A 13342-nucleotide genomic window follows, 5' to 3' on the forward strand; every position below is an offset into this window, starting at 1 on the left:
CATAAATTTCGTGCACAACATGAACCATAATTTATAGTTATATCATTTATATTACACATACTACCGAGTAGAACGAAGTAGATCGAAGTCCAGCGGGTTCAATAGAGTGAGCAGGAAACTTAATTTTGTATCCAGGAACTGTTCGTTTATTTAAAATAAAGGAGGCAATCCCCACACCCAAAGATTGCAGTATTACTTGACAAGTTGACACGCCGTCAAGACTTGAAGTGAAAGTTGCCATTTCATAGATCCGTGTCTGACGGAAAGTGGCTACCCAATAAAAAGTAAACACACACATGATACTCTTTTCCTTTATTTCCGTAAATACATATTAAGACGGAAAAACTAATTATTCAACTTTCCCAAAACAATGCAACATTCAAACACAGCCATAAAGTGCAGACGTACGAATATACAGGTCAGTAAGAATAATAAGATTTGGGGATGAAAGAATAAACGCTAAATTTAAAGCTTGTTGGTGTAAAAACGCTATCATGCTTGAGCCTAAACAAATACTAGATTAAGTCAAATTGACAAGGAAATATATTAAGCGCCAGTTAAATTAAATAAAACATCAGCTCGCACATCTGAAATCATATATCAGATAAATTGCATGTGTGTACTAGTTTTGTCTCCATTGTACCAATACAGATACAGAGAGTTGCATGTGCGTACTAGTTTTGTCTCCATTGTACCAATACAGGTACAGAGAGTTGCATGTGCGTACTAGTTTTATCTCCATTGTACCAATACAGATACAGAGAGTTGCATGTGCGTACTAGTTTTGTCTCCATTGTACCAATACAGATACAGAGAGTTGCATGTGCGTATTAGTTTTGTCTCCATTGTACCAATACAGATACAGAGAGTTGCATGTGCGTACTAGTTTTATCTCCATTGTACCAATACAGATACAGAGAGTTGCATGTGCGTACTAAATTTGCCTCGTAGTTCCAATACAGATAAATAGTAGCTGCATGTGCAATCTTGATTTATCTCCGTATTTCCAACAGAAAAAAAGTGTTTTGCGAATATCACTCAACGACGTTCACAAATTGAAATGATTGACGGTATAATCATACATCAAAATACCACTTCAGAAATTATTTATTCCTTATATTTGAGCAGCATTCAAACAGCCTTCAAGAGCGGTTGAATGTACAGAGAGGTTCATTAAGGAAATTAAATATGTGGATACAAAAATAAACGGTAAATAGGAAGAGCACGCATTCTGCTTCAAAAAACAAAAGTGAAAATAGTCAATGTCACAAAGGCTGCTGTATTCTTTTTTATATTGAAGAAAGTTTATTATATCATGCAAATACAACCTAATATCTCTTTTTTCGTTGCAATATAAACATAAATTCATACTCAAATTACAAATTATTATACTCGTGGTTAAAAGGAATATAATAACATTTCATTAAACAATAAAAATGTAATGAGCAATAATGAGCCATCTACGAAACACTTATGGTTAATATTTAAACAATGTAACTCACGTTTTGTAATATTGTTTCAATGCAGCCTGTCAGTATAATGAGGTCTATCTACAAGTAAAATGATATCTTGTTGCACGCATGTATCTATAAATGATTGCGCATGACAGAAAAAGATCGGCTAGACATTATTGTGCGGGAGTTGGTATTGGTGTGCGGGATTTTTATTTCTGAATAATATTTCAGTGGTATAAAGACAACATAGCAGAGATTTAAGGTAAATGTTTATGTATTGATAAATACTGGTGAAAACTTTAATTTAAACATTAAACATTTTTGATCTCATTTAATTCGAACCTTTAACATTTTATATCCAATTTAACATGCACATTTAACATTTTTAATTTATTTACCCTTTTTAGATGTTCTTATCTATACTCAAGTTCATATATATATAAACAGCATAGAACACATATGAATAGATATAGAATTGTAGTTGCTCATCAATAAACATGTAAATCAGTCATTTCATTAAGGTATTTTTATACGTTTATACCAGATATGTTTGCTTAGCACAGCATATTAAACCAGTCCCTTTTTAACACCAAGAAAAACGCAAAACATTTGTTCATATTTTAATTATTTGTTAATTTGAGATACAGGAAGATATTATTGAGAACTCTATATTGTTTTTATTTAAAATAACAACAACAACATGTCTCACCCATTGTGTGGTCGTTGGTGAGAAATAATCAATGATAGACATGCAAGTTATACTTTTGGACTGGAGACTAACACACATAGGGCTATCTACTGGTCACTTTTTAACTGCATACCTAGTATGAAGTCCCTCGTTCATGTATGCAGTTCCTGGATGGGGCATTCTTTAGACAAACGTTTTTTTTTTCATCACTGCGACCTTTAGGTATTGAGCGGAAACCATGATTAATCTCAAGGTCGACGCCAATATATCGTTTTTAAACTGAAGATCACCACCTTTGTCCTACGTGTACTGATCTCAAAATCAATATGGGTCATGTACTGGACGTTACAAACTTACCATGTATACAATTCTTGGTGCAAAGGATCTTTAACAATTGAGGGGATCACATTTTTCCACCTCGTGGTCACTGCGACCTTCACCTTTGACCTCAAAATCAATAGGGGTAATCAACTGGTCATGACCAACCTGCACATCTTGGTCTTAGTGTTCTAAAAGCATTTAGCGGAAAATATGTGTGATGTATGGACTGACTGACGGACAGGGCAAAAACAATATGTTTCCCCCATCCGTTGTTTGAAGCGATTTATATTTAATTATCAACCATTAAAACCCCAGTTCCGTCGCAATTCAGCATTTATTGGATCGACCTTTCCCTTCAACAAGTTCCTCATCAACTCTTTCCTGTCAACATTTCCCATTCCATGGAACAGTCCTACCCCTTCAACCTTTCTCGTCACCCCTCTCGTGTCAACCGTCCTTTGCCATGCAATACTTCTACCCATGCAATACTTCTACCCCATCAACCTTTTTCATTATCCCCCTTGGGTCAACCTTACCTATTCCATGAAACAAACCTACCTCACCAACCTTCCTTATCACCGCTTTCGTGTCAACCTTTCCTATTCCATGAACTACCCCCCCCACCCTTCCTCATCTCTCAACTCGTGTCAACCTTCCTTATTCCATGAAACGCACCTGCCTCTTAAACCTTCCTCATCACCGCTCTCGTGTCAACCTTCCCTTTTCCATGAAATACTTCTATCCCTTCAACTTTCCTCATCACCCCTCTCGTGTCAATATTCCCTATTCCATGAAACACTCTTACCCCTTTAACCTTCCTCATCACCCCTTTCGTGTCAACTTTCCCTATTCCATGAAACACACCTGCCCCTTAAACCTTCATCATCACCCCTCTCTTGTCAACCTTCCATATTCCATGAAACACACCTGCTCCTTAAACCTTCGTCATCACCGTTCTCGTGTCAACCTTCCCTTTTCCATAAACACTTCTATCCCTTCAACTTTCCTGATCACCCCTCTCGTGTCAATATTCCATATTCCATGAAACACTCTTACCCCTTTAACCTTCCTCATCAAGCCTCTAGTTTCAACCTTCTCTATTCCATGCCACATTGCAAATTACGCTCTGACCCCGCCTAAACAGTATGTATGGTCAATAATTACGCTTCATGATCAACTTCATTGCTATATTACGCATATAATTATGGTTAAATTCTTGCAAATATTATGTTTCACATTATATAGTCTTTATGCATCGTTGTTGGTACGTGTTCATATTTGTACGACTTGACAAAAACGTTCCAAAGCAAAACGTCATTTTAATACATGTACATTCTTACCGAAAGTAGGGTTTTACCTGTTACATTGACACCTTACAAATAGAATACTTTTGTCTATTGATTGCCTAGTTTTCAAAATTCTTTAACTCAGACAAAACAATATCAAAACATATACATCCATAAAACACAATCCTTACAATTATACCTTATAAAACTAGCATTGCTCAAATAAGATGCTTCCCATATCGCCGATTTTTTACAATTTAAAATCATCATATTCACGAACTAAATCAATAGAGGCTATTAAATGACCATGATTAATGTGCATACCAAGTTTGAGGATTCACCACAAACTGGTCAAAAGATGTCGTGCGGAAACTGAAGTGTGACCCGAAAATGAAGGACAAAGGGGTCACCATTAAAAACATTTGAAAACGTCTTGCCTTTAGTAGCATTATTATGACTTATTAAAGTATATATAAGTGGCTTACCATGCTAAATGGAACCTCATCCCCCGTCATTTTGATTTTGACGGGCACTTAACAACAATTTTTTTTTCAAAATAATTATCAATACAACGTAAATTGCAAATCGAAATACCACGGCTAAACCTGGGTCGATGTGGAAACGACTTCAAATCTGAAAAAAACAAATATATATTTGTGATTATGTCAGTTCTATGTATCAAAACATAAGATACGAGTATAAACCTAATCAAGTTTATATGTTTTTGGTTCAATATTTGTGTTCAGAGCCAAAGGGCGTATTTGCCATGATGATTAAATTAACATATAATCATGTTTAAATAAATCAATACACTGTGACAGCTACAGGTGGTGTTCACATGAAAAATGGTGAACATAAATGTTCACCATTAGAAGTAAAATTAAGAATATATTTCAGTGAGTTGAATTCGTCGGAAGTCAAGAGAGCCAATGTGTTCATGACATTTGACCTACTGTCCCCAAAATAGTAAGAGGTCATCTAATGAACATTTTAGATATGCATACCTCGTTTGAAGGCTCTACACAAAACAAATGATAAGAAACATAGAGTGACGCTTACAGTGCAGATGGTTGTGGCCTGTGTCTGCCATTCTTTTAGGACAAAATGGGCATAGTAACAACCCGAGTACCACATCTTCTAAAAAGAGATTTGATATGATTAGAAACGTTGTATGCTCCACAACGTGGTAAAATTAGAAACAGATGAATGAAAATCACTTGCAATGCTCCCATTATAAGACATCTCCAGTTTTAATTTCTTCAATCATCTGTAGATCCTGTTAACACAATTCAGACATTCTTCCAACAGTGATACACAGTATTTGCATAAAAAGGGATTGGCAATTTCATTATTCAGATTGAGTTCACTTTGAATATCAAAGTAGGAATATAGCTATCTGTATACAAAATATGCAGCTGCATACACAAGGTGCCAAAATGTTGAAACGAATGTAAATAGTAGGTCATTTTTTAATGAATGTCCAGTTTGTGTGTTTTATTTAAGTGGTCAGTGACAAATAACCGCCAACAGAAACCGAAATGAATGCTATCACTGAAAATGAACTCTGATATTCTATCATAAGTTGCATATTGATTAACAACCTGCCTAAGTCACCATTGACTTTGCTTAATTCATGAAATATTTTTGAAAACTGATGGACGATATTTATATATATATTATTTCACTGTGGGAGAGTACCTTTATATATTTGAGTACTTAACTAAAAAGAAACCAGAATAATTGCATCCGTCTCACCTCCTCAACTCCTTCTTCGTTTTCAATTGCAATACTCACTAAAATTCATTTTCACCAAATGTATCATAATACTGAAATGTTGATACTTATTTTTTTTTACTTACGACTAACATTTTTTTTAATTGATGGTAACGCGGAAACACAGATGTTTAAAAAAATCATAGCAAACTTAACGCGTACATGTACTTCCGTCATATAACCATCAGAGTGGTCGATATAAACACCACGTATATCCAGAGTAGGAAACATAGCTAGTGCTCTATTTTATGAGCATGTCGTTTTTAGAGGTTCGGTTATATAAAGCAATATATCCGCTATAAAACGCATCGATCTACGCACTCTGCGTTATGCAGACTGAGTTTAAATGTTATAAAACGCAGCGGTGAAGCAAGTATAAATACACATGTATAGGGAAAATGCAGCTTTTGTAAAAATAAACAGGTACTGCTTTAAAAAGGTAGGTATATAGTGGTGCCATCAAAGAAGTACAAGGTGGGTTTATACTAATTCTTATGTTTCATAATCTCATCATGCGCATTGATCTGCCTTAACATTGTACAGCTGAAATAAAGGGAGGTAATGCTATTTTCATTTAATAGTTATAATTGAAAGATTCAATTTGACCAAAGGTTTTTTCATTGTTATAAATCTGTCTTGGAAATTCGAGGATTTTTTTACATAATTATGTTATAAAATAACTACTTTATCTTTTCATAATTCAATGACATTAAAAAGGGCCACATAACTTGTGGACCAATCAATTTGAATTTGCATAGATAATTTGTTTCAAATGATATATAAACCTGTCTATGCTACATTGACAATATGCTAATCTTAAAAGCTTAATATAAAGCGTATCAAATGCACAACCTCAATTTTCGAGTAGGACCAATACCTTTAGGTTACTTTGTACACTGAGATAACATAGTACACATCATATAAGTTAGTGTGCAGGAGGTTACTTGGTGTACATTAGGTTACTTGGTACACATGAGGTTGCTTGATTCATATAATGTTACTGCGCATGCGTATGCGAATGAGGTTACTTGTAGAACGTTAGGTATTTGGTCGTACATGAGGTTACTTGGTGTACATGAGGTAACTTGGTGTATATGAGGCTACTTAGTACCCATAAGGTTAGTTAGTGTGCATGAAGTTACTTGGTGTGTATGAGGTAACACTGGGTGTACATGAGGTTACTTGGTGTACATGAGGTTACTTGGTGTATATGAGGCTACTTAGTACCCATAAGGTTAGTTAGTGTGCATGAAGTTACTTGGTGTGTATGAGGTAACACTGGGTGTACATGAGGTTACTTGGTGTATATGAGGCTACTTAGTACCCATAAGGTTAGTTAGTGTGCATGAAGTTACTTGGTGTGTATGAGGTAACACTGGGTGTACATGAAGTTACTTGGTGTGTATGAGGTAACACTGGGTGTACATGAAGTTACTTGGTGTGTATGAGGTACCTTGTAGTACATGAGGTTACTTGGTGTATATGAGGCTACTTAGTACACTGGGTGTAATTGAGGTTACATGGTGTCCATAAGGTTACTGGGTATACATGAGGCTACTGGTTGAGGTTATTTGGTACATATTAAATTACTTGGTACGAATGAGGTAAATTTGTGTACATGAGGCTATTTTGTAAACATAAGGCTACTTGGTGTTCACAAGGTTACTTGATGTACATGATGTTACTTGGTTTAAATGAGGTAACTTGGTACACATAAGGTAAATTGCTATACGTGCGGTTACCTTGCGTACATGAGTTTACTGAGTGTACATGAGGTTACTTGACACACATGAGGTGTACATAAGGTTACTTGGTGTACATGAGGTTACATGTACTTGGCACACATGAGGTGTACATGATGCTATTTGGTGTAGAAGAGGTTACTGGCTGTACACGAGGTTACTTAATGTACACGAGTTTACTTGGTACACATGGGGTTACTTGATGTGCATTAGGTTTCTTGGCGTATTTAGAGTTACATTGTCTACATGAGGTTAATTGGTGTGCACGATGTCTCTTTTTGTAAATGCTTATGTTGTTAAGGATTAGTATACAAGTGGAACTTTCTTCCCACGCATTATGTTATGGGTCGTGAAACGCTACAACTGAGTGTTATTTGTCGTGCAACTCGGCACTTTCACGATATAATAAATAAAACAATAGTGTTGTGTGACCAGCTCGGTGTCGTTCGGAACATCCGGTCATTTTCTATCGAAAACCACCTCGGTAATATATGGACGGGTTACAATGTTAGATTTTTAACAACATTTAACTATGCTTCAAGCAGATCGCGTAGTAATTTTCATTGAGCAGAAAACCTTAATGACTTTACCAAATTTACTTTATATTTCAATACAGGAGAAGAAAAGTAATAAAATACGCACAAATTGCACCATTTCGGGCTAGAAATTGTTAAAATTTCAATTTTGATTCTTAGGGAGGGTTGGCAAGTCATAAGGTTATGCCTCTAAGTTACGCACCCCCAGACATCGAATCCTGGATCCGCCCCCTGAATGTCGTAATACACTAAACGGGCAATCAATTTAAACTTACAAAAACATATTAAAACAATACACTTGATACTTTTACTTCAAACTTTTCTACTGATGTACCGGCATACACCCGAGGTTGATTTCAATGGAAAAGGCCTAGGATTTCCGAATGGCTCGGGATGGACAATCGTGGCATTTCAGCAGTCTTCGGCAAGCTCGCGATATATTTATTTCGTTGTGCATTCCGAGTGTAGGAACGCCTACTAAACAGTCGATAACAACTAATGAAATTGATATGGGACTACATCTCGGCATGTTTTAAAATGTGTTTAGATTTGGGAAAATAATGATTGTTTATTAAGCACGGTTGTTACAACGCTTATCATTTGGATATCAAGTAATATGTCAGTGTGGAATTGATCGTTATTTGTGTTTTCTTTGTATCAGCTCAGTTCAAAACAATTTACTTCCTTGTAACAAAATAAACAGTCGTGGCTGAATGAAAATCTATTTGCTATAGTTTGTGAATCTTTTAAAACTCGAGAGAGAAAATGGAATATAATTTTGGATCATCAATATCTTCCCATACATTGTGTTGGGGTTCGAGAAGCACTCAGTGTTATTGTTTGTGGAAATGGGTCAATTCGCTACAAAATATACAGGAAAAGTACTTTCTGCTATTCGGCCATCTCCGGTAAGCTCCGAATAAACAATCGTTACAACTCGGCAGTCTTCGGCAAGTTCGGGATCGTGGGAAGGCCCACTTAACTGTCGATAACTATTCGAAATATTGACACAGGAATAAATTACGACATGTGTAAAAAACATTTTTGTGTTTGAAAAATGATTGTCAATTTAGCACGGTTTAACTAACTACGCTTATCAGTGTGATATCGTGGTTTATGTCAGTGTTAAGTTGATCGAAATATTGGTTTTCTTCGTATCAGCTCAGTACAAAATAATTAACTTCCTAGTTACAGAATAAACAGAAACTGACTGTTCGAACTAGTTAGTAAATCATTGTTAATCTCAAGGGTGAAAATGGCATCTAATTTTGAATCATCAATTCAGAGGGGCTGTGACTTCATCCATGATTTTTCCTGCTCGCCTTGTGAAGAGAACGGATTTAACACAGAAGCTCACCATTATTGCACTCAATGCACGAAATATTACTGCCAAAACTGTATTTCAAAACATAACGGATTATATCAGAAGCACGCGGTACTCGGACGGAAGGACGTGAAGAAATGGGAGGCAGCCCCAGGGGTGGTGGACGACTTGGAGAGATGCGGGATGCATCCCGGGGAGGCACTGAAGCTGGTATGTGGTGACCATGACCAGCTGTGTTGTCATGTGTGCGTCGCCGTGGACCACAGGTATGTCAGAAATATGGCAATTTAAAGGCGCACAACATCAGGATAATGCAAACTATTTTTATATTTTATTTATTATAAAGTTTAACTCATTTGAATTTTAAACAAAACAAAGCTTCGATTTGTGAATATATAAAAAATACATCAACTACAATGTATGTATATGACATTTTTCAATTATTGCTACGTGGCCACAAATTCCCCAGATAATAAAGTAAAAAATATCATTAATATTTTCTATCCGTATACACATCATATGCCTTTTTCGGTTTTGATCGTTTAAATAAAAGATAAGTTAAACATTAGCATGCATTGTTCGCGTCATCCTATATTATGCGCCTTTGCTGTTATTCGTGTGTCGCCGTGGACCACAGGTTTGAAGGAAGAAAATGTCAACTTAAAGGCGCACAACATAAGTTGATGCAAAAATATTTTATTATTTTTATAAATTATTATTTTCAACTTATTTGACTTTTCATGATAAAATTAAAAAGGCTTATGATTGTGTACATTTTACAAAAATATTAGTTTCTGAACATGCTAATGGTGATTCAATTAATGGCTACGTGGCAACAATTACCCAGTTTAAAAAAAAATCACTGAAACTGTACACAAGTCTTTTTTTCGGTTTTGATCAATCAAGTCAAATTAATAAACCATAATAATGCATTACAAACTAAAAGAAAATCATTTTTGCATCAATCTAAATTGCGTCAAATGTTTAATCATTTTCTATAACATTGTCCGACATAAGCAAGGTCACATTCAATTTAAGCAGATCTGATAACAATTGTTTCACAACTTCTTTGTTTCAGACAATGCTCCAAAATCCATCCCATTCCAGATGTAGCAAAAGGTATTCAGAGAAATATTGAGTTTCAACAAATTCCAAAGAAGATAGCTGAACTTGAAAAGCAATTCGGGCTGATGAAAGAAGCAAGAATAAAAAATACGACATCTCTGAAAAAGACGCGGACAGCCATTTCTGATGAAATTAAAACCATACGTAAAACGATCAACGAAATTCTTGATAAGATTGAGAAGGCAACTTTACAGGACTTGGACGGAATGATAGCTAAACTTGAAAATACTATAAAGAAAGATATCGAAACTTGTGATAAAAAGACTATCGAACTGCAAAACATGATTGCCGCTTTTCAAACCAAAGCAAAATCAAGCGAGTCAAAATCATATATTGCGTACAGAAAGAGCCAGGATATGATGTCACAAGCAAACGATCAACTTCGTGGCATATCAGTCATTGCGTGTTACAATGTAACATTTCAAGCCAATAACCTTATAGAAGAACTTTTATCTGCAGTAAAGACGTTTGGAACGAATGAAGAACAAACTGTTATGACCAAACAGCGAGAAGATCCCCTTTCCGATTCAAACCACGTATTCAGTGTTGCAGAGTACAAGGAGTACAACGTGAAGATGAGTGATGACAAACTTCAATGTGATATCCAAGGCGTATGTGAATTGCCTAGTGGAGAGTTTGTCATAGTAGACTATGAAAATTGTAAAGTGAAGCTACTGGACAAGGAGTACAGGATGCTCGACCGCTGTGATGTCCCGGAGAATCCATGGGACCTGTGCCACATTGACGGAAATGAAGTGGCCGTTTGTGTTGAAAGTGTACTTTATTTCATTAATGCTACGAAAGGGAAATTCGTAACTACGAGGAAGTTAAGCTTCACCCATCTGTGTTATGCTGCAGCTCATCATGGTGGCCAGCTTTACATCTCCTCCAGTAACGCCCTGTACGTCTACACGATGTCGGGACAGAAGGTGAAGATGCTGTACGAGGACAAGTCTGGGGATTGGACGGTGGAGAAATGTGCCATCAGTAACGACGGGAAAACAATCTACATCATAAACAGCAGTAAACATCAACTGATTACCCTAGACAACAACGGTAACAAGCTGGCCTTACTCACTGACCCTGATATGAGGTACCCTACTGGAGTACACGTGACACCTGCTGGACACGTGTTCGTCTCCTGCTGGGACTCCTACACAGTGCTGCAGGTTGACAAAGACGGAAAGAAGAAGTTAGCCACTCTGGCAAGGAAAGAAAACGGAGTTTACGGACCGCGAAATTTATTCTTCAGCAGCCGCACTTCCTCTCTGATTGTTGTTGGATATAAAGACACACTTCTTGTTATCAAGTTAAATTAAAACTAAAAACAATGTTTGATTTGGTACTATCGAACTGGGATCTTTTTTTTATTGTTGCAAAGTATATTACAGTATTGTTGTGTATAATTGTTTTGTTTAGACCGCTGGCTATAAGTTATATGATAGGAATCCAAAAGCACCTTGTGAATACTTTTATTTGATCATATTTGGGACAATTTATATCCCACAAACTATGTGAAATATTAATATTATACATGTTTTATTTGATGAATGTAGAATGTTCAATTTTTGGTTTATATATATATTACCTATTAACAAACATAGAAACGTATTATTTTTATTATGCTATTCGCGTTTTGTAAACTCATTAAAAGAGAGGCGAATAAACGCTTTATCAAACTCGTTTTTGCATCAATAAATACGTTGGCATTTATAACTAACAGAACACCACCATTTTGATTTATTCAAATGGAACGTCATGAAAATTTACTTGCAAAATATACACAAAGTCAGGTGAATTGCAATAGAAAAATCAAAAATAATCTCATAATTCAATGTCGTTGAAAGGGTTAACGTGAAACATAATAAAATCATCTTTTGAAGAAGGCATACCCGATTTTGAACGTATACTGAAATTAATTTTGAAGGATAGATTCCCAAGAAACAAAAAGCATAAATATTACGTATAACATCGACAGTCTGGGTAAGAGTCAGATGTACATCTCACGTATAACATCGACAGTCTGGGTAAGAGTCAGATGTACATCTCACGTATAACATCGACGGTCTGGGTAAGAGTCAGATGTACATCTCACGTATAACATCAACTGCCTCGGTTAGATTCAGACATACATCTCACGTATAACATCGCCAGTCTCAGTAAGTTTGGGCCTTATATCTCGCGTATAACATCGACAGTTTCGGTTAGATTGAGACTTATATCTCATGTATAACATCGACAGTCTCGGTTAGATTTAGACTTACATATCATGTTTTGCATTGACAGTCTTGATTAGACTGAGACTTTCTTCTCAGGTTTAACATCGACAGTCTTGGTTTGACTGAGACTAACATCTCAGATTAAACATCAATAGTCTCAATTGGAATGAGATTTACAACTCGCATACTAGTAAATCATTAACATACCGGTTTGATTGTGACTTACATCTAACGTGTAACATCGACATTCGCCGTAAGATTCAGACGTACATCCCATATGCACCAAGGTCAGTCTCGGTTATAGTGAGACTAACATCACATTAACACATATTTTATTGACAGTCTCAGTTAGTTTGAGACTTATTTCCCTCGCTTAATATCGACAGTCTCGGTTAGATTGAGCCTTTCATCACACATGTAATTTTGCCAATCTCGGTTAGTTTAAGACTTACATCCCATAATAAACATCGACAGTCTCCGTTGGACTGAAACTTACATCTATCGTGTTCAGACATCGACACTCTCGGTCAGATTGAGACCTTCATCCCACATATAAAATCGTCAGTTTTAGCTTGAATGCGAAAGGTGATACACAGAAATGGTAGGTGCATTTCAATCAAGGATGAACCATAACGCAAGTGTTTTTGATAAAAAAAGGTGAGAACTGAATGAAAGATAAATCATTCACAAACATAATATGTTAAGAACAATATTGTCGTTAGAAATGAAACTTATCATTTATTGAAGATAGATCATTCGTTTTTGTAAATAATGTGGTGTTATATATTTTAGCTGAAACCGTACATAAGCTTCATTTAATCTTAACATATAACAACATTGTATTTATCATTCTCGTTGGCACGTTGATATGCGA

At 35.9% G+C, this 13342-nt stretch overlaps 1 protein-coding gene across 2 annotated transcripts; it reads left to right on the forward strand.

Annotated features, from left to right (window-relative positions):
* The first annotated feature begins 1654 nt into the window (after nucleotides 1-1654).
* Nucleotides 1655-11922, forward strand: LOC128217748 (uncharacterized). 2 transcript variants are annotated; one of them, XM_052925108.1, is made up of 3 exons: nucleotides 1655-1716; nucleotides 9086-9390; nucleotides 10203-11922. In XM_052925108.1, the coding sequence occupies exons 2-3, from the start codon at nucleotides 9308-9310 to the stop codon at nucleotides 11566-11568; spliced, it is 1449 nt and encodes a 482-aa protein (XP_052781068.1). In that variant the 5' UTR covers nucleotides 1655-1716; nucleotides 9086-9307; the 3' UTR covers nucleotides 11569-11922. The 2 variants fall into 2 exon arrangements, with proteins under 2 accessions (XP_052781068.1, XP_052781067.1); XM_052925107.1 differs by lacking the exon at nucleotides 1655-1716 and having other exon boundaries at nucleotides 8251-9390.
* Nucleotides 11923-13342: the final 1420 nt, after the last annotated feature.

This window comes from Mya arenaria, chromosome 14, assembly GCF_026914265.1.
Source record: "Mya arenaria isolate MELC-2E11 chromosome 14, ASM2691426v1".
In the NCBI taxonomy this organism is placed as follows: domain Eukaryota; kingdom Metazoa; phylum Mollusca; class Bivalvia; order Myida; family Myidae; genus Mya; species Mya arenaria.